This window comes from Sceloporus occidentalis, unplaced genomic scaffold, assembly GCF_023333645.1.
Source record: "Sceloporus occidentalis isolate IW3139 unplaced genomic scaffold, rSceOcc1.0.p SCAF_201, whole genome shotgun sequence".
In the NCBI taxonomy this organism is placed as follows: Eukaryota; Metazoa; Chordata; class Lepidosauria; order Squamata; family Phrynosomatidae; genus Sceloporus; species Sceloporus occidentalis.
This window is the reverse complement of record NW_028317181.1, coordinates 1,237,109-1,263,608: the sequence shown is the minus strand read 5'-3', so window position 1 is coordinate 1,263,608 and position 26,500 is coordinate 1,237,109. Positions and strand designations below refer to the sequence as shown.

The following is a 26,500-nucleotide window of genomic DNA, read 5'->3' as shown; positions in this document are numbered from 1 at the left end:
TCATATGACAATCCAATCATGGTGGCATGAGTCTCATGATTGGAATGTAGGAACAGAGGGATATAACCTTTTAAAGAGAAACAGGACAAACAAGAAAGGAGGAGGAGGAATAGCCCTATATGTCAGGGACATTTACACCAGTGAAGAGATCCAGGACATCAATCATGGAAGCCAGGTGGAGAGCATCTGGATAAAAGTTAAAGGGGAGGGAAACAACAAGGATGTTACGGTGGGAGTCTACTACAGACCCCCAAGTCAGACGGAGGAATTGGATGTTGCCTTTCTAGAACACTTATCAAATTTGCAGATGACACCAAATTAGGAGGAATAGCTAATACCCCAGAGGACAGGATCAAGATTCAAAATGACCTGAATAGACTAGAAAGCCAGGCCAAAGCTAACAAAATGATATTCAACACCGAAAAATGTAAGACACTGCATTTTGGGCAGAAAATGAAATGCACAGATATAGGATGGGAGACACTTGGCTGAACGAAATTTATACATATGAAAGGGATCAACAGTGCGATGCAGCAGCTGAAAAGGCCAATGCGATTTTAGGATGCATCAAGGGAAGTAATAGTGCCACTCTGGTCAGGCCCCACCTGGAATATTGTGTCCAGTTCTGGGCACCACAATTCAAAAAGGTGTAGAAACTGGAGCGTGTCCAAAGGAAACCATGTCCTATGAGGAACGACTTAGGGAGCTTGGGATATTTAGCCTGGAGAAGAGAAGGTTAAGAGGTGATATGATAGCCCTGTTTAAACATTTGAAGGGATGTCATATTGAGGAGGGAGCAAGCTTGTTTTCTGCTGCTCCAGAGAACAGGACCCAGAACAATGGATGCAAACTGCAGGAAAAGAGATTCCACCTCAACATTAGGAGGAACTTCCTGACAGTAAGGGCTGTTTGACAGTGGAACACACTCCTTCAGAGTGTAGTGGAGACTCCCTCCTTGGAGGTCTTTAAGCAGAGGCTGGATGGCCATCTGTCGGGGATGCTTTGATTGAGATTTCCTGCATGGCAGGGGGTTGGACTGGATGGCCCTTGCGGTCTCTTCCAACTCTATGATTCTATGATTTTATGAGGAGTGAAGTCTGAGCACCGGAGCCAAGTGTGCCTTCTAAGGGCTATCGATCCCGATAGAACCTTTGAAGCACAACAATCAGTTGAGTGTCTCGCAGAGATGATTTGTTGACCGCTGACCAAATGGGCCTTGATACGGATCGCCGCAGCAAACCTCTTCCGCTCTTCAGGAAGCTCGTCTACAAAAGGCTCAAGCTTTTCCATCAAGTGCTGTACATAAGCCCTCATACATGTCGCATAATTGGCAATTTTCATATCACAAACTGCAGAGGCATAGAATTTTTTGGCTAAGGCGTCCACTTCTTACTCTCCTTTTCTAGGGAAGAGAAGGGAAGGCAGTCTGGCAGCCTTCCACTATGGCAGAATTAGGCTTGGGGTGTTCAAAGACCCATCCTAGACTGGATGGGGCAGTATGGTACAGGTTTTCAATTTTCCTTGAAGAAGAGGAATGAAAGCTGGGGTCACCCAGGACCATTTGGCAATCTTTTCTAAGGACGGTAGATATGCCAACGATGGAGGGGCCAGAATGGACTCACGAATCCAGAGGTTGACCAGGTCGAGAGCATCATCTTCCTGTTGTTTGACTTCCAATTCGAGGGCCGAAGCCATCCAAATTACACGGTCTGAGAAGGACCTGACATCATCAGTAGGGGATGGTGGGTCAGGATCTCCCAGACGCAAGGGAGAATGGGACCTATCCAGGTTTTCAGGGGATGGAGAGCAAGACGGTCTAGAGTATTGGTGCAGAGAGCGTTTGGGAGAACCACGTCTCAAAACAGACTGACATCGAGGTGTGTGAGAACAAATGGAGGCGGCCAGGTCACGCAAGATGTACGTCACAGTGGTCATCTTGGTTGCAGCCGACTTTATCAGATGCTTACATAGCTGCCGCATATCCACAGGCAACAAGTAATTTCCTGTATCCACATCAAAAATCAAATCAGGGTAGCGATCAAGGAGCTCACTGTCAATGTCATCGTCATCCACGTCCTCCTGAGGTTGGGGCTCATCCTCCTCAGTACCAAGGGCTGCAGGGTCCCATTGGGGCAAGGTTTGTCTGCCTGAGACGGTAACACAGGAGGATCAGGGTCCTGGATCTCCCCTTCGTATTCAGAGCCAGTATCAAGGTGTACCAGATCAGTGTCGACACTGACCACAATAGGTTGAGCCAAAGGCAGTGAGGATATGGCTAAGCGGATATCATCCGGTACAGGAGGTCGGGTATCATCCGGAGGAAGAGCAGTAGATACTGAGATTGGAGGAACAGAGATGGTGCTGGGTGGTCCGTGACAAGCTTTCGAAACCAGAGAGGTGAAGCGAGCCCTTCTGAAAGACCGGTCTTGCTCATGGTCCGGGGACCTCTCAGACCTCTCCTAATTCCTCTTAGGAGCCTTTTTCAGCTCATCTCCATGGTCTTTGGAGACCCTAGGATTTTTCCTTGGCTTTTTCTCTTTTTTTGTCAGAGGATTTAGACTGAGCCTTACAAGCCTCAGGGGATATTTGCAGCTGCTCTAGCTGAGTCTCTGAGATGGAGGCTGCAGAAGTGGAAGCCGCTGTAGGCGGGCAAAGGGCTCTTTCATTGAATGCCTCCTTGAGCTTCTGGTACCTGTTTTTGCGGGCCTGAGAGGTCATGGCCTTGCACAAGGGACAGGTCTTGGTGTCCCAAGGCAGAGGACACACAAATCATCGCCATCCAATGTGGCCATCTTGCCTGCACATTTGCCACAATGCTTGAAAGAGGCCATCGGAGCAAAATGACCGAGTTGGAGATCCAGAGAGATCAAATCGAGGCTACCAGAGTCCAGAGGGAGATCGAGAGTGGCCAAAAATTCAAGCCAGTTGTCAATTCCAAAAAGAGATTCCGTGAGAGCTGTTAGGACTGAAAACAGTGCCAACGAAGTTCCTTGAGCTGCAGAGCGCGGCGGAACAAATCAACTGGAGAAGAGCAGGTCTAGCAGGGGCATTATATAGGATGGGCAGAGCTACCGCCAAAAAGTTTCAAAAAGGTGCAAACTAAGTTTTGCCTAGAGATTCCAGAAGTTTCCAAGCTAACTGCATAGGCACAGTAAAAACCCATTTGTGTGATTCACAGAGACCACAAAGAAGAAATGTATATATATAGAAATGCTGAAGTCTGTTCCCTTTATCTCTATGGTCCTGTATGTAGAAGAGTGTTTGCAACTCCAGTGAATTCTTTTGAAGGGTATGTAGAACTTTGTTTAGAACTATATGAATATTATTGTATCAAAGATAGATGAGCATTGTCCTATCTTTTTATATATTATATCTTAACAACTATAAACAGTTGGCCATCTATGAGCATGTAGACCTTGTCTCCTCCTTGACTGCTGTTGGGCCAGAAGCCCCCAGGCATGGCCAGGATACCAGGATCATTCATAATTCACACACTGGTCAGACTCTTCTCAATACAATTCAGCACAAGCTGAGAACTTTCCCAAGCTCACTACCCCTTAATCCCCAGAGAGGAGATCTCTTGACCAACATCTAGGCAGATACCTGCAGGTCCTTCTTCTTCCATGAAGCCCTGGTCAAAGGGGTCTCCTCCTCCTTCCAGACAGGAGATGAGATCTGGTTTGGAACACTCTTCCCAAGAAAACAGAGAGAGGAGAGTTAGTACTCTGTAAAAAATACTTAGGCATGCCAAGAGTGCTCACTGCTCCGATTTCTTCCACTGCAGTAAGAAAAACCTACGGTTAGAGAAGTGTACCTTGTTTTATCTACTGAGAAGAAACAGGAACGCTGTTTCAGGTCTGGCCCTGTTCTTAGGCCATCCCAGGAGGCAGAAACAGGGTCTTGGGAGACGTGTGTGTGTGTGTTTGTGTAGTGGCCTGCCTTCCACTTGTTGCCCATTGCCAGCTCAGACTCTATACATGGAATGGGAGTGGGAGCCATCTTGGTCTCTGTGGGATGTGAGTGTGGATGACCCAGGGGAGGAGGACCAGAAGGGGCCTTGCCATTTCCCAAGGGGGCCCTTCCCTACCAAACTCTAGAGACCAGCAGGTGTGAAATGAGGGGCCATCCTGTTCAGAGAAGCGTTCCCAGGTGCTGAGTGACTATTATTTGTTACTTGATGTTTTTAATTTGTTGCCTGCTTTACTTTATTGTACCCTTTCCTGTATTGTTATGTATTATTTATATGTATTATGCTGTTATTTCTTAGATTATACGCCATGGATAGGTTTACGTTATCTATTTTATTGTTTGTATGTACAGTGCTGTGTAAATCTACAGCACTATATAAATAAAGCATAATAATAATAATAATAATAATAATAATAATAATAATCAGACACAAGAAAGCAATGCACAAACCTATTGGAGAGAAGCCATCAGGGATGCAGTGAGGGAAAGTCTAAGGCCTTATGCTCATATCTCTTACCAAGAAGAGGAGTTACATCCCAGAATGGAAGTTTGTTTCTGGAAACGGGCATCAGGCAAATTCAGGTTTGGCAAAGAGAAGGCCCATCCAGGCACATGGGCCTTGTGGTTTCTTTAAAGCAAAGGTGCTCTTACTGCATTGGTAGAGTATTCAATGGGCTAAGGAGGCTCCCATGTTTGCCAGACCTCCTCTCCAATGCTTGGCTGGAATTTGGAGTCTTTTTGGCTTGTGAGTCTGTAATGACAGCCAGGATGTTGCCTCACTGGTGACTGGACGACAGAGTAGAAAATGTCTACCAAAGAGGAGTTCATCCTCTGAAGACGCAAGACATCCTTACCCAGAGTGGCCATGTTCCCATAAGTCTCCAGTATGACCTCCTTGTAGAGAGTCTGTTGGCTCCAATCCAGGAGGTCCCACTCCCCCTTGGTGAAAATCACAGCCACCTCCTCAAAGGAAACCCCAGGCTGAAAAAGAGGAGGAAAGAGCAGCACATAGCTGATCGCGCACAAATCTACACATGTGGAGCTGTGCTTGGATGAGGCTATACAACCCTTGTGGCGAATGGCAACATAGTACAATGGAACGGAGGCAACCAATAGGTGACCGAATGCACAATGCATGGCAGATGTCCATCTATGCACAATGTGCCACAGCATGTGCAATGGAGTTCCTGCAGCCTTGGACTGAATGCAGACTTTCCCCACCAGAGTAATATGGAAACATTTTCAATGAACAAATGAATAAACAGATGGAAAATGAGAAGGTGGTGGGGAAGGGAAAGGGAAGGGGAAAGGGAAGGTGGGGAATGATGGAGAAGACGATGGGACTCACCTCCTTCCTAAGTCTGTTCTCTGCTGCCTGGGCCTCCAGTTTCTGTTGGGCTGGCAAGCCTTTGCAGATACCTGGAAGAGAAGAGAGGTTTCTGCTGTTAAAGCCCACCCTGGTTGTCTCTGGACACAGAAGCAGGCTGGGGCTCCCTCCCTTCTGACCCCAAGTTGGCAGTCTGGACTCTGGCTGGAGCTGGTATTCCAGGCCCTGATCCTCTCTTTCAGCAAAAGGTGACTCTTAAAGAATGTAACCCAATGAAAGATGCCAAGTGGGTGGTTGAGAAAAACAACTACTGTAGAACTCTAGATTTGGGAGGAAACCCAAGGCCCATCCAGCCCAACCCCTTCTGTCATAGAAATGAAGACACAATCCAAGCCTGTGACAGATGGCCATCTGCAGCCTCTGTCCAAACACCTCTAGAGATAGAGATTCCACCACCCTCCGAGACCACAACCGATTCTCCTATGGAACAGCTCTTCCCTTCAGGAGGTTCTTCCAAATACTGAGGTGCGATCTCTTTTCCTGCAATTTTCATCCATTGCTCCATTGTGTACCAGTCAAGCTTGCTCTCTCCTCCATATGACATCTCTTCAAATAATTAAACATGGGAGTCACACACAGGGGGCAAACATTTAAAAGCCAAGGTTTGTAAGGGACCCCAAGGGACCAATTAGTCAAACCCTCTTCTTCCATGTAGGAATCCACAACAAGAGAGGCTTGGTGTCTTCTGAAGAGGAAATCTATTCTACTGTCAAAGAACAATGACAGAGAAATCTGAGTTCTTCCAAATGTTTAGGTTTGAGCTCTTTCCTTGTAATCCATTCTTTCACAGGATCCTAGAGTTGGCAGGGAGCTCAAAGGCCATCTAGTCCAACCCCATTCTGCAAAGTAGGAGGATACACAATCCAAACCCTCCCTGGGACAGATAGTCACTCAGCTTGTTTAAAATCCTCCGAAGGAAGAGACTCCTCCACTCTCTAAGGATGCAGCATTTTCCACCATGAAACCCCTCTTATGGGCCAGAAGTTCTTCCTAATGTTTTCCTATCTCTTGAACCCATTCTGTCTTATTCTCTGGAGCAGCAGAAGCTTGTTCCATCTTCAATATGGCATCCCTTCAAGTATTTAAATATGGCCCATATTATTTCACCCCTTAAACCGTCTCTTCTCCAGGCTAAACCTACCCAGTAGCTCCCTAAGTCTCTCCTCAGAGAGCTTGAGGGTTTTTCAAGAGGTACCCCTCTTTCTTTCTCTCTTGGGGGGTCAGTTGTCTTTCTGTAAACCCAACCTGGGGTTGAGAGGGGCCAGAGGAAGATGACCATGGCGCTGAGAGGAAGGGGTCTTGGGGAACCCCTCTTTCTTTCTCTCTTGGGGATCAGTTACCATTCTGTATGGCCAACGTGGGACTGAGAGGGGCTAAGGGAAGAAGGTCATCAGGGCGAGAGGAAGGGGTCTTGGGGGTCCCTTACCTTTCTGCAGGTGTTGCTGTTCCTCCATTTTCACCTAGATCTCCTTCTGAAGGGTCTCCCTTGCCATTCCCTTGTGTCTGAATGCACAGCTACTCTTCCTCTCTTTGTGGTTTCCTATGGGGAGGAAGGAGGGAAGGGGGCAGGTCAGACTCTGCTTCCCCAAAAGTCCCCCTAAGAGAGACAGGGAGGCCCAGAAACTGGATCTGAAAAAGATATCCATCTCCTTCCTCCTGGACCACGGGCACAAGTGGCACCCCTCCACCTGAGCCCCCTTCTGACCCTGGATCTATTTGGGGGCGCAGCCATTTCCCTTCTGCTTCCTCCCCCCAAAGACCCCCCTCCCTTTCCCACCAGGAGCAAAGCAACCCCTTTGTGTGGGGCATCATCAGCCAGGACCCTCACAGTCCCTCCAAGAACAAACAGGGGCCCAAAGGGACTGACCCACGGAGGAGGCTTCCGCACAGGGCACAGCTGGACCCGCCTTGGCCCTCTGTCCTATGGAATCCGGGGGTCTGTAGTTTCTGAGGCTCTTAGGATTTTCTGGCCCAGTCCCCCAAAACTTTAAGCAGGGAGTTCTGGATCTCACTGTGTATAATTACAGCGCTTTAGAAATAATGTTTAATAATAATAATAATAATTAATAATAATAATAATAATAATAACCACCAAGTTACCAATCCCAGGAGGATCCCACAAGAGAGAGTCATGGCAAGGGAGATGGCATCCAAGCCCTATAACTGCCTCCAAGGGAGGTCGAAATCTAGGCCAGGCCCAATGGTTCTTTGCTAGGTGGAATTAACACCCAGAATCCCCCTGTCTGGAGCCACTATACTGCCCTGGGGATGTTGGGGTCTGCAGTCCAAGAGGAGGCCTGGAGCAACGCTTCTTCCTTCCTCTGGGAAGGACCCTCCCCCCCATAATATGTCCATATTAAGCACCCCCCTCCTAAAGATCCCAGATCTCTTTATGGGGGGTTACATATCCCATCGTCCCCCACCACTCATGTCCCATCACCCCCTCCTCAAGTTCCAAAGGGGGACCCAGTGCCCCCAAAGCAGCCCCCTCCCTCCCTCCCACCGACCCACCTTCCTCCTTGGACCACCGGAAGTGCCCCCCAAATAGAGAGAGAAGGGGGCGGAGCCAAGTTCTCTGGAGACTCCCTTTCGGCCCCCAAATGCCCCCTCCCCTCCCCTCCCCTCCCCTGCCCTCCCCCAGACTGACTCTATGGCTGGCAGAGCAGTGGAGCTTTGGAAACAGGAGGAGGAGGAGGAGGTCCCATGGAAGCACTTGTAAACCGCTTAGAGTAGACAGTTAACTCAGTATGAAGCGGCCTATAAATGAAGCTGGGTTTCAGTTTCTATCTACCCTTCAGTCAAAACAAAAACAGGATAAAAGCTCATTAGGTGGAAAGGCAGAGTTTTAGGCCACAATAAGCAAGAGGGTTGTTGTTGTTGTTGTTGCTGTTACTGAGAGTGAAAGAAACACGGCACCCTTGCTCTCTTGGGGGATTCTGGGAGCTGTAGTCCAAGAAAAGCAATCGTTCCCAAAGCAGTGGCTTTCTTTGTCGTTACAGAAGTGTGGTTTTGGTCACATGGACGCAATTGTTTATAATGGCTTATAAACCATTTATATATATTTAAAGGTGCAACGAACATTATTGGTTTTGGGCTACTACAGCTCCCAGAATCCCCCGCAGTGTCACATTAGATGATTTCTGCAGGATGTTTTCAACCCTACAGCAGTTCTCTATAGAATCATAAGATCATAGACTCCTAGAGTTGGAAGAGACCCCAAGAAGGGCCCTGATCCAGTCCAACCCCATTCTGCCCTGCAGGAAATCTCAATCAAGGCATCCCCATTGACAGATGGCCATCCAGCCTCTAAGGCAGGAGACTCCACCACCCTCCATTGAGGGAGTGTCTTCCACTGTCGAACAGCCCTTACTCTCAGGACGTTCCTCCTAGTGTTGAACTGGAATCTCTTTTCCTGGAGCTTGCATCCATTGCTCCATTGGCTCCTAGTCTCTGGAGCAGCAGAAAACAAGCTCCTCTAGTGCACATCTATGATCAGATTCAACAGCCTTGGATCAATGCTATGGCACTCTGGGGCTTATAGTTTCTTATGGCACCTACCTACCTATCATCCTGCCAAACTAATGCAATTTGATACTGCTTTAACTGTTCTGGCTCCATCCTACAGAAATCATGGGCTTAGCAGTTTTGCAAGGTCTTTATAACATTGTCTGGGTGCATCTTCAATACAGGAATAATGCTGTTTGATACTGATATAACTACAATGGCTCCATCCTACAGAACTTCTGGGATTTGTAGTTTTACAGGGTCTTCAGCCTTCTTTGGGTGCACCTACACTGTGGAAACAATGCACTTTGACACTGCTTTAATGGCCATGACCTCATCATACAGAATGCTGGGATTTGTAGTTTGGTGAGGGGCTAGCACTCTTGGGTAGAGAATGAGCTAAAGACCTTGCAAAACTGCAAAACCCAGGAGTCCATTTCTACAGTGTAGATGCACCCAGAGAAGGATGAAGACCTTGCAAAACTACACATCCCAGGATCCTATGCAATGGCACTGGTTTAAATGCACCCAGAGAAGTATAAAGACCTTGCAAAACTACACATCCCAGGATTTCCATAGGATGGAGCTACAGCACTTCAAATGGTGCTAAAGCTGCATTATTTCCACAGTGTAGACGCACCAGGAGAAGGCTGAAGACCCTGCAAAACTTCCCATCCCAGGGTATCATTTGATGGAGCTACAGTGTAGCTGTACCCAGAAAAAGTACTAAAGACAACCTTGCAAAACTACACATCCCAGAGTCGCATAGGATGGAGTTCCAACCCTTCAAAACTGCATGATTTCTGCAGAGTGGCTGCACTCTCTCTGTCTCCCCCTTGCAGGGCCTACCTTGCAGGAGGGTGGTGCAATGCAAAGGCAGATGCTGAGGCTGAATAATTGATGATGATGATGATGATGATGATGATGATGATGATGATGATGATGCATCCAATGGACAAGGCTGTCACACACCTTTTACACCTGGGATCCTCACCTGGGCCAAAGCCAGCCTCTCTCTCTCTGCTGCAGAGTTTTTCTACAGACCAAAGAGAAAGGGAGGGGGCCACCCACATTTCTGGTTTCTCCTTTCTTCCATTTCCCTATCACCTGCCGACCTCCCCCTGCCATCTCTCTGTCCCTTCCCTTCCCTTCCCTTCCTCCCATCCATCCATCCATCCATCCATCCACACAGACAGACAGACAGACAGACAGATAATATAGGTAGGTAAGTAGGTGAGTGAGAGATAGATAATATAGATGGGTAGGTCTATCTGTCTATCTTTTTATACGTCTATCTGTCTGTCACCTACTTACCTATCTATGAGCTGGTACAGACCAGCCCTTTGTGAAGCCCCCATCACCTGCTAGGGTTGCCTCGGGACGGTGCTACCACACGCCCCTCAACCATAGCATGTGACGAGGGCATCACAATGGCGGCGCCCTGTACACATGGGTGCTGCCATTGTTACGCAAGCACTGCGCAACACTTGCATGAGCGCACCAGTGGTGCACTGTGGCACACTTGTCACACCACAGCCATGGCGCAAAAAGAACACACTTTTCATGGGTTTTTTTTACTCTGCAGAGTACTCCGCACGGTTTGGCGACTGCGGCTTCCCTGCAGAGGGAAAACAGGCGCCGGCAGTCCGCCCTTTTTGGACGGTATGTACCATGCCTGTATTATCTATTCATCAATCACCTAGTTTTATCATGTCTTATCACCTACCTAACTAACTGAATCTATTTATGTCTATATTATCTATCAGTCTATCACCTACCTATATCATCTGTTACTCTATCAATTTCCTGCTTACCTACCTATACTATACTATTTCACCTACGTACCTATTTACATTATCTATCTGTCCATCTGGCTAGATTGTGGTTTTAATATGGGTTTTAATTGTTTTGTATTTGTAATTTGTACTTTGTATTGACCTGTTGTGCACCGCCCTGATTGGAAGAAGGGCGGTATATAAATAAAACTATTATTATTATTATTATTATTATTATTATTATTATTATTATTATCTTATATATCAATCTATCACCTGCCTACCTATATCATCTATTATTCAGTCACCTACCTACCTATATCATCTATTAATCAATTACCTACCTACCTATATTATTATTATTATTATTAACCTTTATTTATATAGTGCTGTAAATTTACACAGCACTGTACATACAATCTTTTAGTTAGACGGTTCCCTGCCCTCAGGCTTACAATCTAAGAAGACATGACACAAAAGGAGAAGGGAGTGGTGGTGGGGAATGGGATCAGGTCCAGCAGTTCTATATCATCTATTAATCAATTACCTACCTACCTATATCATCTGTTAAATCAATCACCTATCCACTTACCTACAGCATCTAGTCTATTCTATCAATCACCTGCCTGCCTACCTGTTTCTTCCATCTAATCCTTGTCTATAAACTACCTACCTATATAATTCACCTATCTATATATCTATCACCTATCTACCTTTGTACCTACCTTCATCATCTCTCTATAAATCAATTACCCACCTACATATATTATCTCCCCCTCTCTCCTATCTATATCACCTGTCTACCTACCTGTATCATCTAAATCATGTATCTATAAGCTCCCTCCCTCCCTCCCTCCATCATCCACCCATCTATCTTATCTCTGTCCATCCATCTATCACCTACATCATCTATCTATTAACCAATTACCTACCCATCTACCTGCCTTCCTATCTAATTACATAATCAATCAATCAATGTAGGTCCCCCCTCCTGTTTTGCAAATCCCTACCTATCTGTATCCAAAGCATCAATTAAGTACCTGAAGTGGTGGATTACAGTTGCACAAAGAGTCCCCCTTGCAAGGTGGGTTTGGTTTTTTTGAGGGGGTCTTCTTTTTCAAGAAGGGGATGAGGAGGGGCAGGCTTTGCTGGTTCTCAGGCCTCCAAGGCAACAACAACCCAACAATAGCCTTTGCATAATTAAAAATAATATCCACTCAGGCCAGCCTGCCACAAAAAAATAAAAATAAAATAAAAAATAAATAAAATAAAAATAGCAAATGTTTTTGTACTCTTTTATAAACCCCACTCCCAAATTATGGCCAAATGCCTTCAAAAGTGCATGGGTAGCATGTCTACTACATTGCAGGGGGACTTGGGCCCATCTAATCTGGCACCCCCAGCCTCCCCTCCAGCCTCAAACAGTGTCAGGGTCATCTCTACTTAGAACCCATTCCAATAACTCAGTCCATCCTTAAAGTATTGCCTCTTATTTGCCTTTGGCCACTCAGGTACCGGGCCGGCCACACCATGGATTTCCATGGTGTACTCAGGTATGGACCGCGCCACCTGATGCAGCGCCATCAGTTTGGTATGGACCCTCTCGGCCCTGAAGAGGTCTTCAAACCCAGCTCTCAACGTTCACATGAAAGCCTGCAGGCCTTGGAGTTCTGGGGTGCCACTGTCATAAAGACTGACTAGCCATTCTGCAGCCTCTCCTTCCAAGCGGCTGGCAACGTATTTTACTTTGGCCGCTTTATCTGGGAAGGAGGCTCCACATTCTTGCATGTGCCCTGCTACCTGGGCCAAAAAATAGGGCAGCTGCTGTGTCTTGGCATTGAACTTCACCCCCAGCTGTCTTGTCAGCAGCTCTTGTAATCCACCTGGTCCCAAATTTAGGACTGGGATCCCTTGCTCCCAGAAGAGCCGGTCCTGCTGCCCTCACTTCTCCCTCCTCTTCTGCGGCTGGCTCTCCCTCCTCTGAGTCCTGCAGCATCTTCATCAGCTGGGCCATCATGCTCCTCATTTCCTCCATCTCCCTCTGCATCTGGGAGAACTCAGCATCCCGATCAGTGGCCTCTCGGGAAACGCTGTCCAGAGGTTCTGCGATTCCAACATCCCAAGCCCACATACTGCCGGTTCTCTGCCTCTCACGGTCCTTTGAGGGGGCAACTCGAACGGGAGTGTCTTCCCCCCTCAAGACTGTGGTCTTCGGCCGGGCTCCAAAGCCGTCTGCTTTGGAGGGCACTTTCCTCTCCTCCGGAGTCACCAAAGGAATTTTGTCATCTGGACTTGAATGGGTTTCCATCGTTCCAGGTTCAGTGAAGTCTGACTTACTGTCAGACTTCAGCAAATTCAGAACTGTGAGTCAACAACCAGTCCAAGGTTTCCAAACCCAGAAAACTTTATTGGAAACTCATGCACAAATTCAACAGCATTTAAGTCAGATCTAAAATTTCCCCAATAACAATCGCTATCTTAAACCTACAATCTTCCCCAACTCTACCTCCCTCCCCCTGCCTCTTTTTCCCAGAGACAAAACCCACTCCAACCAGCCCCTTCTCCTGCTCTCCTCACCACTTCTATCTCTACCAGTCTCCACCAAAGCCCCTTCCGGCACATTCCCAATCCTTCAGTTCCCAAAAGCTCCCAGCCATCTGCAGCAAGCCCAGCCTCCCCCCAACCACCCTTTTCAGCATCTATCAAGACTACCAGCTATACATTTAACAACCGATAGTATTAAAACCTATTTTGACAGTTCTAACTTCTGACAGAACCATTAATCTGACATGTCCAACCGGTGCCTCATAGATGGTGGCTCCAGTCCTCCTTCTCCTTATATGGGGAAAATAGGAGGAGAGAAGAAGGAAGGAATGGCAACAGGGAAGATCAGAGAAAAGCAAAGCAGATAGCTATCAGCAAAAGTCGTTCTGTATTCTTCCAAGGATTTCTATGGCTTCTCTGTTGCTCCTTGATGAAACTTCAAGTGGGAACTGTGACCTGCCTCCATGTAAATCTATTGATACAGTTTGAGAATCATGCTTTGCCTGAAGCATTTCCCACATTCTGGACTCCCTTAGGATTTCTGGTGTGAATTCTTTGGTGTGCTTTGAGGCTCCTGTTGTCTCTGTAGCTCCTTCCACATTCTGAGCACCGGAAAGGCTTCTCCCATGTGGATCCTTTGGTGTGTTTTTAGGTTTGAAACCTGAGTGAAGCTCTTTCCACATTCTGAGCAATGGAAAGGCTTCTCCCCAGCGTGGATTCTTTGATGGTATTTAAGGCCTGGCCTGACAGTGAAGCTCTTTCCACATTCTGAGCACTGAAAAGGCTTCTCTCCTGTGTGGCTTCTTTGGTGGGATTTAAGAAGTATGCTTTGCTTGAAACTCTTTCTGCAAACTGAGCGCTGATAGGGTTTATTCCCGATGTGAAATCTTTCATGTGATCTAAGACCTGCCCTCTGCCTGAACCTTTCCTCACACTCTGTGCATTTGTGTGTTTTCTTTCCTTTGTGGATCCTTCCATTTTCAGTAAGGTTGAACTGTCGACTGAAGCTGCTTCCGTGCTCAGAGGACTTCAACTGATTCTTTCCACTGCAAATAACCCTTTTGGTTTCTTCTTCAAGTAGTGGAATTCCATGGAAGGCACCTCCTTCAGAACCAATGGATTTCTTTCCCTGATTTGGTTTTGTCCTAGATTTCCTTCTCTCCTGTTCATTTGATTTACTGTTCTGCCTCTTATCTGCTGAAGGAATCAAAAGAGAGGTTTGATCAGGAAGGAATAGAGCCTTAAATCAGAAAAGCAACCAAGTGAGTGGTGGTTTTGAATAGAAGGTTTTCCAGATAGAGCTGCTGAATTGTGCCTCAGTTTGTTGAGCAGGATAGAGGTTGGTGGGCTGTTGGGAACATTATAACTGAATGTTATTAGTATTACAGGTTGAGTATCCCTTGTCCAAAATGTAGGGGCCAGAAATATTTTATATTTCATTGTTTGTCAGAATTTAGCTAATTTGCACATACTACGCAAAATAAGTAGTATAGTCTATTTGTAAGTTATCTGTGAAATGGTGGGAATCCAAGCATAGGCGCGTTACAAACGCGTCAAAAATACGTGCTCTGCGCGTACTAGGGTGAGAAAGGGGTGTACTAGGGTTAGAAAGGGGCGTCTATTCTAGATGCCCTTCAACCCTAGTACGCACGGAGCGCGCACAAAATGGCGGCGCCCTTCCACACGGGCGCCGTCATCTTGACACAGCGGACACATAGCATCCGCACGTCACAAAAGACGTCGCAAGTGCGCCATTGGCACCTCGCGACGTCATAAACGCGCCGCAATTAGAAGCACCATTTTGGGGCTTCTTTTTTGCGGTGCAGAGGAGCTGCATGGTTTGGACGCTGGGGCCCCTCCGCGCCGCAAATGATAGCGCCGGCAGACCGCCAATCTCAGGCGGTCTGTAACGCGCCATAGTGAACTATGCGAATTCACATCTTTTGCCATTTCCCAGAGACTTGTGTCTTTCCCTAGCCTTGCATCCCTGTGTTTGCCGACAGCCACCTGCTTTTCCACCTTCAAGGCACTCCTCCTTGTTCTTTCTCAAGGTGGTAGAGAATGGTTGGCAGGGTCCCTGGGGATCTCCTGTACAGAGACATCAGGTCGGAGTGACTCTCTCTCTAGCCTTGCGTTTCTGTTCAGGAGATCTCCAGGGACTCCAGCAGCCGCCCACTTCCACCTTGTGAAAGAATCAGCAGCAGCACTGCAGCCGCTGCTCAAAGGCTGGAAACAAAAAAAGTCTAGACGTTTAGAGGATTAGGCGGAGTAGCTAATACCCCAGAGGACAGGATCAAAATTCAAAATGATCTCAATAGAATCATAGAATCATAGAGTTGGAAGAGACCACTAGGGCCATCCAGTCCAACACCCTGCCATGCAGGAAATCCAAATCAAAGCATCCCTGACAGATGACCATCCATCCTCTGTTTAAAGACCTCCAAGGAAGGAGAGGGAGTTTGTTCCACTGTCGAACAGCCCTTACTGTCAGGAAGTTCCTCCTAATGTTGAATGGAATCTCTTTTCCTGGAGCTTGCATCCATTGCTCCGGGTTCTAGTCTCTGGAGCAGCAGAAAACAAGCTTGCTCCCTCCTCAATATGACATCCCTTCAAATATTTAAACAGGACTATCATATCACCTCTAAACCTTCTCTTCTCCAGGCTAAACATCCCCAGCTCCCTGAGACTTTCCTCATAGGACATGGTTTCCAGACCTTTCACCATTTTAGTCACCCTTCTTTGGACATGCTCCAATTTCTCAACATCCTTTTTAAATTGTGGTGCCCAGAACTGGACACAATATTCCAGGTGGGGCCTGACCAGAGCAGAATATAGTGGCACTATGACTTCCCTTGATCTAGACACTATACTTCTATTGATGCAGCCTAAAATCGCATTGGCCTTGTTTGCTGCCGCATCACATTGTTGACTCATGTTCAACTTATGGTCTACTTGGACTCCTAGATCCCTTTCACACGTAGTTTCATTCAGCCAGGTGTCCCCCATCCTAGAACTGTGCTTTTCCTTTTTCCGCCCTAAGTGCAGTACATTACATTTCTCTGTGTTGAATTTCATTTTGTTAGCTTTGGCCCAGCTTTCTAGTCTATTCAGGTCATTTTGAATCTTGATCCTGTCCTCTGGGGTATTAACTATTCCTCCTAATTTGGTGTCATCTGCAAATTTGATAAGTATGCTCCCAATTTTGTCCTCCAAGTCATTGATAAAGATGTTGAATAGCACTGGGCCCAGGACAGAGCCCTGTGGGACCCCACTGGTCACTTCTCTCCAGGATGAAAAGGAGCCAATGTTGAGCACCCTTTGGGTTCGGCCGGTCAACCAATTACAAATCCATGTGACAGTTGCCTTGTCTAGCCCACATTTTACAAGCTTGTTTGCAAGAATATCATGGGGAACTTTGTCAAAGGCCACCAAGGGCCATTTAGTCCAGCCCCCTTCTTCTGTCATGCAGGAATACACTTCTGAGAAGTATAGTTGGTGCAAGAAACCTGAAACAGCAAATCCACTTCTTGTGAAACCACCTGGACATGTTCAATATATGCATAGCCATGTTTAACCATGTTCAGTGTGAAACCCAAAGAGTTTGGTTCTGCAATAAGCCTCTGATTAAATATGCAAGAGATTGCCATGTTAAGTAAATGAACTAGGATCTTATGTATTCCTGAATGGCAGAAGGAGGTTGGACTGGATGGCCCTTGGGAAGTCCTTTCCAACTCTAGGATCCTATGTATTCCTGTATGGCAGAAGAAGGGGGTTGGACTGGATGGCCTTGGGGGTCCCTCCCAAATCTAGGATCCTATGTATTCCTGCATGACAGAAGAAGGGGCTGGACTAGATGGCCCTTGGGAAGTCCTTTCCAACTCTAGGATTCTATGTATTCATGCATGGCAGAAGGAGGCGGCTGGACTGGATAGCCCTTGGGGTCCTTTCCAACTCTAGGATCCTATGTATTTCTGAATGGCAGAAGGGTCTGGATTGGATGACCCCCTGGGATCCCTTGCAACTGTACAGTCCTATGTATTCCTGCATGGCAGAAGGGGGTTGGACCGGATGGCCCTTTGAGGGTCCTATGAGGCTACAATTCTCTGCCCAGGGTGCCTCTGGGAGGTCTCTCATTTGGGGGGTCATAGAATCATAGAGTTGGAAGAGACCCCAAGAGCCATCCAGTCCAACCCCTTTGCCATGCAGGAACTCTTAATCAAAGCATCGCTGGCAGATGGCCATCCAGCCTCTGCTTAAAGACCTCCAAAGATGGAGACTCCACTACATTCCGAGAGAGTGTGTTCCACTGAGGGAGCTACCTTGTTTTCTGTTGCTCCAGAAACCAGGATCCACAGCAATGGATGCAGGCTCCAGGAAAAGAGATTCCATCTCAACATTAGGAGGAACTTCCTGACAGTAAGGGCTGTTCGACAGTGGAACACACTCCCTTAATGGAGTGTAGTGGAGTCTCCTTGGCCATCTATTAGGGATGTTTTGATTGAGAGTTCCTGCATGGCAGGGGGTTGGACTGGATGGCCCTTGCGGTCTCTTCCAACTCTATGATTCTATGATTCTAAGAAGAGCCCTCCCTCCATGGCAACTGTCATGGCAATTTTAGTATTGGGATGGGACTAGTTTTGAATTTTATTGTATTCTCTATGTATTTTATTGCTGTAACCCACCCGGATTCCTTATGATTGGGTGGGCTTTAAATAAATAAATAAATAAATAAATAATTATTATTATTATTATTATTATTATTATTATTATTATTATTATTACTTCTAGACTTTGAGCATTGGATTGGGATCAAAAACACGCCACAAAACTAATCCAGTTTGAAACTGCTTTAACTGCCCTGAGTCAGTGCTAGGGGATCCTGGGAACTGTAGTTAATTGTGGCTCCAGAGCTCTCTGACAGAGAAGGCTCCATGTCTCACAAAACTGCAGCTGCCAGAATCCCCTAACATTGAGCCAGAGCAGTTAAAGCCCTCTCAAACTGGACTCTTTCTGCAGTCTGTTTTGGACCAGAGACTCTGGGTTCAAATGCCCACTTGGCCTTGGAAAGCCATTGGGCCAAAGTCACACTCTCTCAGTCCCAGAAAACCCCAATAGATCCCCCTTAGAGCCTCCAGAAGATGGAAAACGGAAGAACACAACAATAAAAATGCTCAGTGTTTGTATTGTCAGGCTGTTGCTGACTGTGATGAAAAGTATCCAGAGTTAGCAAAGTCCAATAACACCCCAAATCCACAAAACACAGAGACCTTTCTGGGGCCAACCAAAATCCACCTTGCCAGCTTTTGAAGCTCCACTGGCTCCTTCCTGCTCATGTGGGTTGTCTCCAGTCATGATATGAAGTCAGGATGGGTTTTGTTGCCCAGATGTTGGGCATCAGATTGCATTGGCTTCTGTAGCTGCTGCATCACACCGCTGGCTTTCATTCCTCTGCGTTTTATCCCAGAAGGAAAATGGCTTCTTCCACTGTATACACACTGCACATGCTCAGGAGAGCTCTCTTTCCTAGTCAGCCAGCCGTGGAACGTGTGTGTGTGAGAGTGTGGCCTGCCATTGGTTCTGCTGACCAGGCTCTTGTGCCATGAGCTCAGGGGGCACAAGAGTGTCAAATTATGGCAACCCCATGATTTCAAATGGCGGTCTCCCATCCAAGGACTAACTAGAGATGACCCAGCTTAGCTTCCCTGATCAGAGTGAATCTAAGGGTGCCTGGATGGTATTTAATAATAATAATAATAATAATAATAATAATAATAATAACAACAACAATTAGCCTGTCTCTCCTTTTTGGATCGATCCAGGTTCCAAGCAAAGACAAATGCCAATTACAAAGTCATAAAATCACAATCTCCATTCCCAACAAAAGCAACAAATTACTCAGTTTAAAAACACATCAGATTAAAATTCCAATCTAGATTAAAAACTATAAATCAGGCAGATAGTAGTAGTGGCTATAAATAGAGAGAGGGGCAGCCTAATTAGTTGTTGGAACTAATTGGGGAAGGCCTGCCAGAAAAGACCCGTCTTAACTGCCTTTTTAGAGGCTTGAAGAGTATCAGTCTGGCAGGCCATTCCAGAGTTTAGGAGCGGCTGAAGAAAAGCTCCTCTAGGAAGTCAGGGCTGGCGACTGTCTTCTTTGGCTCCAGAGGATTCCTGCCAGAGGACCTCAGAGTGTGGGGTGGGTTATATGGGAAGAAGAGGCGCTCCCGCAAGTACGCTGCATGACATGTAGGGCTTTATAGGGAATAACCAACACCTTGTATTGCTCCCAGAAGCTGACTGGCAGCCAGTGAAGATCTTTTGGGATATATGGTCTGACCTGGATTTCCCAGCCACCAACTTGGCTGCCGAACTAATTGAAGCTTCCGAATTTGGCACAAAGGTAGCACCAGTCCGAGTGTGTTGCAGAAATCAAGCCAAGAGGTTACCACCATTTCTAGGTCACCCGGCTCCAGGTAGGGCTGCAGCTGGTGTATCAGCCAAAGCTGATAGCAGGCACTCCTGGCTGTCGCATCAATCTGAGATGAGAGCTGAAGCCAGGAGTCCAGGCGCACTCCCACGCTGAGAACCCAGTCCTTTAGGGGAAGTGTGACCCCATCCAGGACTGGTCGATATCTCTCCAAACCTGGATTTGGTTTCCCTATCTCTGTCTTACTTGGGTTCAATTTGAGTTTGTTTTCCCTCATCCAGTCCATTAATGATTTAAGGCAGGCATCTAGAGGAGAGACGCCATCCTTATTCACTGCATCAGTCTGAGACATAGAGAAATAGATTCGGGCATCATCAGAGTACTGATAACACTGTGCCCCATATCTCTGGATGATCTCACTCAGCGGCTAAATTCTTCAATGTGTGTGAATGTGTGCCTTCAAGTCCCCTGCCGACATGAGTTTCAGATGGTGGTCTCCCAACCAAGTCCTGGAGAAGAGAAGGTTAAGAGGTGATATGATAGCCCTGTTTAAATATTTGAAAGGATGTCACATTGAGGAGGGAGCAAGCTTGTTTCCTGCTGCTCCAGAGAACAGGACCCGGAACAATGGATGCCAGCTACAGGAAAAGAGATTCCACCTCAACATTAGGAGGAACTTCCTGACAGTAAGGGCTGTTCGACAGTGGAATGCACTCCCCCGGAGGGTGATAGAGTCTCCTTCCTTGGAGTTCTTTAAGCAGAGGCTGGATGGCCATCTGTTGGGGATGCTTTGATTTGGATTTCTATTCTATGATTCCTAACCAGGACTGGCCCTGCTTAGCTTCCCTGATCAGTTGTCTATCACCATGAATTCTTGAGGGCGGTCCCCCATCCAAAGACTATCCACAGCTGGCCCTGCTTAGCTCCTGAGATGAGAGGGGAGTCTGGTACCTTGCAGGTATTGAGGCCTCTTTGAGTGAAACTGGGTCCAGGACTTGCCTTGGGGATTGGGGGCTTTGCAGTGCCCTCCCAGCCAATCAGCTTTAAGGGTAGGAAGCTTCCCTGGACTTCCCTGCCTGGCGACTGATGACGCTGCCTAGTCTCTTGCTCCTGATTGGTCACCATCCCTATGGCAGCTGGACTTTCTTCTCCAGTTGGTGGGGCTAAACCCAGAAAGTCCCCTCCAGTATTTGGGGGGCAGAGGGAGACATAGTTTCTTTCCCTATGAAGATAATGGGAATGCTGGGTTTGGGGGGGACCCTGCTGGTGGTGAGGATGTTGGGAGTGATGGTCCTCTCCCCACTAGAGGCAGTGGAGCCCCAGGGGAGCCAAAAAATAGGAGAGGGAAAAAAGAACCTTTTTGGCGGGGGGGACCCTTGTGGGGCACCAGGATCCCCCCCCCCCCCAATTTTCAGACTCTCAGGACCTTCGCCACTGACTGGATTGGGGATCCTAGTCACACTCTTAGCTTCAGAGGAAGAAATCTGGAGAGGAACCCCCACTTTTTGAGACCCAGAGCCATGTGAGTGTTGGACTCTGGTTCCTTGCTCAGCCCTGGAGGGGAGCAAGTCACACTCTCTCAGCCTCAAGTGGCAACCCCCTAAAGAGGAAATCTGGCCAAGAATACCAGAGCCATGTAATGGTTTGAATACGGGGCTCTGGCTTGAATCCCTTTTGCTCAGCCATGAAAACCCATTGGGCTACTCTGGGCAAGTCACACTCTCTCAGCCTCAGAGGGAATTGTTTTGGGTGCAGTGTGCATGCATGGCCAGCAGGTGGCAGTAACGCCCCACAAACCCAAAAGCCAAAGGGAAAGGCAGCTTTTGCAAAGGAAGTCCCTGATGAAAGCATTGGAATGGAAGGGGATGATGGGAAACATACCTTCAGGTGAATGCAAGAGCTGGCTTAGTCCTTGGATATTATGCAGCCCATCTTTCTTCCAATACGGAAGACAAAGCAGCTAGGCTTCCGATTCATGAAGGCTCCAAACTGGAGGCATAATGGTTCAAATGGAGAGGTTTTTTTTTTTTTTGGGGGGGGGGGGATGAGGTCTAAAGATGTAACAATTACTTTATGCCCCAATTTGAAAAGAAAACAGGTAGAAAGTGTGCAAAAAGTGCCTAACTCAAAGTAAGTTTCCAAAAAGGTCTATGAACTGTTTGATTTAATTTGAATTGCCAGGGTTTTCAAGGTGAAGAAGTTTTTTCAATGCAAATAAAAGAAAAACATAGTTTCCAATGTTACCAGAGATCTTGTTGCTGAGTGTTGTGGATAAAGAATTGGACAGTAAATAGAGATTGCACGTTAAAGGGTGCATCTACACTGCAGAAATAATGCAGTTTGATACCATTTTAACTGCCATGGTGCCATATTACAGAGATACTGGGATCTGTAGTTTTGCAAGGTCTTTAGCCTTCTCTGAGAGTGCATCTCCGCAGCAGAAATAATGAAGTTAGACCTCACTCAAAGTTCCCTGGCTCCATATCTATGGCATCCTGGGATTTCTCGTTTAGCAAGGCACCCAGAAGGCTAAAGACCTTCAAGAAGTACAGATCTCAGCATTCCATAATGCAGTTTGACACCACTTTGAGTGCGGTACCTCCAGCCTATGGTATTCTGGGATTTGTAGGTTTGCAAGGTCTTTAGTCTCCTCTGACAAAGAGTGTTGGTGCCTCAGAAAACCACAAATCCCAGGAAGGAGCCCTGACAGTTAAAAGTGGTGTCAAATTGCATTACAGATGCACCCAGAAAAGGCTGAAAATGTTATAAAACTACAAATCCCAGGGTTCATGTAGGTTAGAGCTATGGCCATTCAAGAGGTGTGAAACTGCACTATTTCTTCCTCTGGGAGACCAGTGTTCAAATCCCCACTCAGTCATGGAAACCCACTGGGTGACTCTGGGAAAGTCACACTCTCTCAGCCTCAGAGGAAAGCAATGCTGACAAAACTCTGCAGAAACCTGGCCCAGAAAGCCACAGGAGAAGGTCCTCAGAAGCCACAAACAACCTGGAGGCCTAGGACCAGCAACAACAACAACTACTTTAGCTCAGACATTTATTTGGTTGCCGTAACTTTTACAAACCAATTGAAAAAGTGGTCGAATATGTCGCAAGCCAACAATGAATAGAAGACTGGTTTCCTAACAAGGACCTATTTTAATTCTATAGAGACTTCTACTAAATGTTGAAGGTTTAAAAACCCAAGTAAAATATATATATATACACACACACACACACACACACACACACACACACATATATATATACATTTTAAAAACCTTTAAAAGATGCAGCCATTCAGCACTTCCACAGACAAACAATGGGCCACTCTTTTGGCTGCTGCTGAATTGCATGCAAACTAGGAATCCCTTCCAAAGACACTCTGGGGACAAAACAGCCAGGCTCTTGTGCCAGGCACTAGTGAGTCCGGAGCGTGGAAGACGACGGAGGTGTTGGTGTCATTGGCTGCAGCAGCCTCACCCAAACAGGGTTGCCAAATTACACAACCGGAAAGTGCGCCTGGACATTGCATAGTCGAGCAGAAGAGGAAGGTTTCACCAGAAATTGTGAAGAGGAGAGCAAGACATTCCTTCTTTTGCACAACGTTCTTTCTTTTGCACAACTGATAAGAGCCCAGTTCTTTTCAAAAACCCAATACTTAATTTTGCTCCAATGGGATTAAGAGGAGTGACCACAAAAAGCAAAGTTACACCAAAAAGGGGATCGATTAAACTTTTATTGTGATAACGGACAAAATGGTGCAAATAGTGAGTAACACAGAATATATATTGTATAGACTATGTATACTAAACTAAACAGGAATAATAATGACTAAATCAAAACAACTGACATAAAAGCCACGTGACTAAACTATAGCTGGGAAATGATATCCAAGGGGACCTTATATGAGACAATATACCATTTTCCATTTATAAATAGTTTTATTAAGACTTTTTAAATGCATAAAGAATTACAAAGGTCATGTTTAAGGGGGAAGCGGGGAAAAGAAACTAAACTTTGTAATTCTTAATACATTTATTTATAAGCCTCCTCTTGGTCTAAAACCGAGTCTATCAGCCAGAATCAACTTAAGCCATTTTATCCACTCTCAATTCCCAGCTGTAACAGAAATCAGTATCTATCCTTCCCTTTGCTATTTCAGGATCTTTAAATGGTTTCATCAAAAACACTTTAAGGTCCAAAAAACATTTCAAAGATTCTTCAAGTAAAGAAGTAAGAAATATCTATCACCTACCACTATCTAAAACATCTACAAACCAACAGAAACCGCTTTCCCTTCTAAATATGCAACATAGCATCCCATAGGAAGGAGCTACAGCATATCAAATTGTGTCAAACTGAATTATTTGTACAGACTAAAAGCACTATTGGTATACATAATTACTAGATGTCTCCTGATCTGAAGATAAAGAGTGTTAGTCTACCAAAGATGAATTCATCATTAGTATTTATATTACATCTATCTATCTATCTATTGATCTCTTGTGTTCCTCTCCCTGAGCTGAGACTCCTAGAATCACAGAAGGGCTCCCAGGGGCCATCTAATCCAACCCTGAGACCAGAAATGGAAATGTCAACCATCCCTGAAAGAAACCATCCAAACTTGGCACCAAAAGCTCCCAGGAGGGCTAGTCTGTTCCTTTCTGAGGGAGTCCATTCCATTCTCAACTTTCTCTTCCTGGGGTTTCCAGGGTGAAAACTGGACAGGGCTCTGATACCTTCAATGGCTGTACCGAAAAGGGGATTTTGGAAGCATTGCTTATTCTTTGATTGAAATCTCTCTCCTATGCAACCATTGATGGTACAGGAGATGTCACCAGTTTTCAGCCTGGCATCCTTAGCTCTTCTTAATGTTAGGGGAATCTCTGTTCATTTGAACCTCTTTGTTCTGCTCTCTGAAGCAACAGAAAATAAGTTCGCTCCCTCTTTTCCATGACATCGATTCAGATATTTAAAGATGATGCTAATAATAATAATAATAATAACAGGATTTATTTATATGCCGCCCAATCACTGGGAATCCGGGCGGCTTACAACAGAAGGGATAATAGACGGTTCCCTGCCCTCAGGTTCACAATCTAAAAAGACATGACATAAAAGAAGGGAATGGAGGGGGGGAGGGGATGAGGTCCAGCATTCTTCTCTCCCTCGGAGGCCTGGACCAAGGCAGATGGACTGGAGGGAGGGCTCTTCTTCTTCAGGCTAGCCCTGATGGAGCTGGTCTGCCTGGTCAACTGCCTCATAGGCCGGAAGATGACAGTTAATCATACCATCTCTTCGTCTTCTCCAAGCTTAACATTCTCAGCTCCTGAAGTTGTTCCTCATAAGTCTTGGGGGTTTGCAGACTAAACCATCTTAGGGCTACTCTACATTTGAAAGGATTTAGGAGTCCTAGTAGGCCACAAGCTAAACATGAGTCAACAGTACAATGCAGCAGCTAAAAAGACCAAGGCAATTCTAGACTGCATCAATAAAAGCATAGTGTCTAGATCAAGGGAAGTAATAATACCATGCTTTTCTGCTTTGGTCATTTCCGACCTGGAATACAGTGTCCAGTCCTGGGGACCACAATTCAGAAAGCATGTGTTCAAAGGAGGGCGACTAAAATGGTGAAAGTTCTAGAAACCAAGCCCTATGAAGAATGGCTTAGGGAGCTGGGTCTGTTTAGTCTGGAGAAGAGAAGGTTAAGAGGTGATATGACAGCCCTGTTTAAATAATTGAAGAAATGTTATACTGAGAATGGAGGAAACTTGTAGTCTGCTGCTCCAGAGAATAAGACACAGAGCAATGGATGCAAGCTACAGGAAAAGAGATTCCTGACAGGAAGAGCTGTTTGACAGTTATTTATATAGTTTCTCCCCTGTGTGAGTTCTTCGGTGTGAACGTAGGCTTGAACTCTGGCTGAAGCTCTTTCCACATTCCATGCATTTGTATGGTTTCTCCCCTGTGTGGGTTCTTTGATGTAAAGTAAGAGTATCGCTTCGGCTGAAGCTCATTCCACACTCCCTGCATTTGTATGGTTTCTCCCCTGTGTGGGTTCTTTGATGTGAAGTAAGGTCATTGCTCTGGCTGAAGCTCTGTCCACACTCCATGCATTTGTATGGTTTCTCCCCTGTGTGGGTTCTCTGGTGGAGGGTCAGAGGTCCACTGTGGCTAAAGCTCTTTCCATATTCCATGCATTTGTATGGTTTCTCCCCTGTGTGGGTTCTTTGATGTAAAGTAAGGTTATAGCTTCGGCTGAAGCTCATTCCACACTCCCTACATTTGTATGGTTTCTCCCCTGTGTGGGTTCTTTGATGTGAAGTAAGGTCATTGCTCTGGCTGAAGCTCTGTCCACACTCCATGCATTTGTATGGTTTCTCCCCTGTGTGGGTTCTCTGGTGGAGGGTCAGAGGTCCACTGTGGCTAAAGCTCTTTCCATATTCCATGCATTTGTATGGTTTCTCCCCTGTGTGGGTTCTTTGATGTAAAGTAAGGTTATAGCTTCGGCTGAAGCTCATTCCACACTCCCTACATTTGTATGGTTTCTCCCCTGTGTGGGTTCTTTGATGTGAAGTAAGGTCATTGCTCTGGCTGAAGCTCTGTCCACACTCCATGCATTTGTATGGCTTCTCTCCTGTGTGGGTTCTTTGATGAGAAGTTAGGCCATTGCGCCGCCTGAAACTTCGTCCACACTCCATGCATTTGTATGGCTTCTCTCCTGTGTGGATTCTGTGGTGACTAGTGAGATTTTCACTGTGGCTAAAGCTCTTTCCACATTCCATGCATTTGTATGGCTTCTCCAACCCTAGGATCCTATTTGTTCCTGCAGGGCAGAAGAAGAGGGCTGGAGGCCCCTTGGGGGTCTGTAGTGACTGGGGGGGACCTTTCCCT

At 46.3% G+C, this 26,500-nt stretch overlaps 1 protein-coding gene across 1 annotated transcript in view; it reads right to left on the bottom strand.

Moving 5' to 3' along the window:
• Positions 1-26,500, bottom strand: part of LOC149278109 (uncharacterized) — a 705,984-nt gene that overhangs the window by 2,336 nt on the left and 677,148 nt on the right. The window contains exon 5 of the mRNA XM_089502305.1: positions 25,518-26,414. Within this exon, the coding sequence (XP_089358431.1) occupies positions 25,518-26,414 (897 nt within the window). The remainder of the gene's footprint in view (positions 1-25,517; positions 26,415-26,500) is intronic.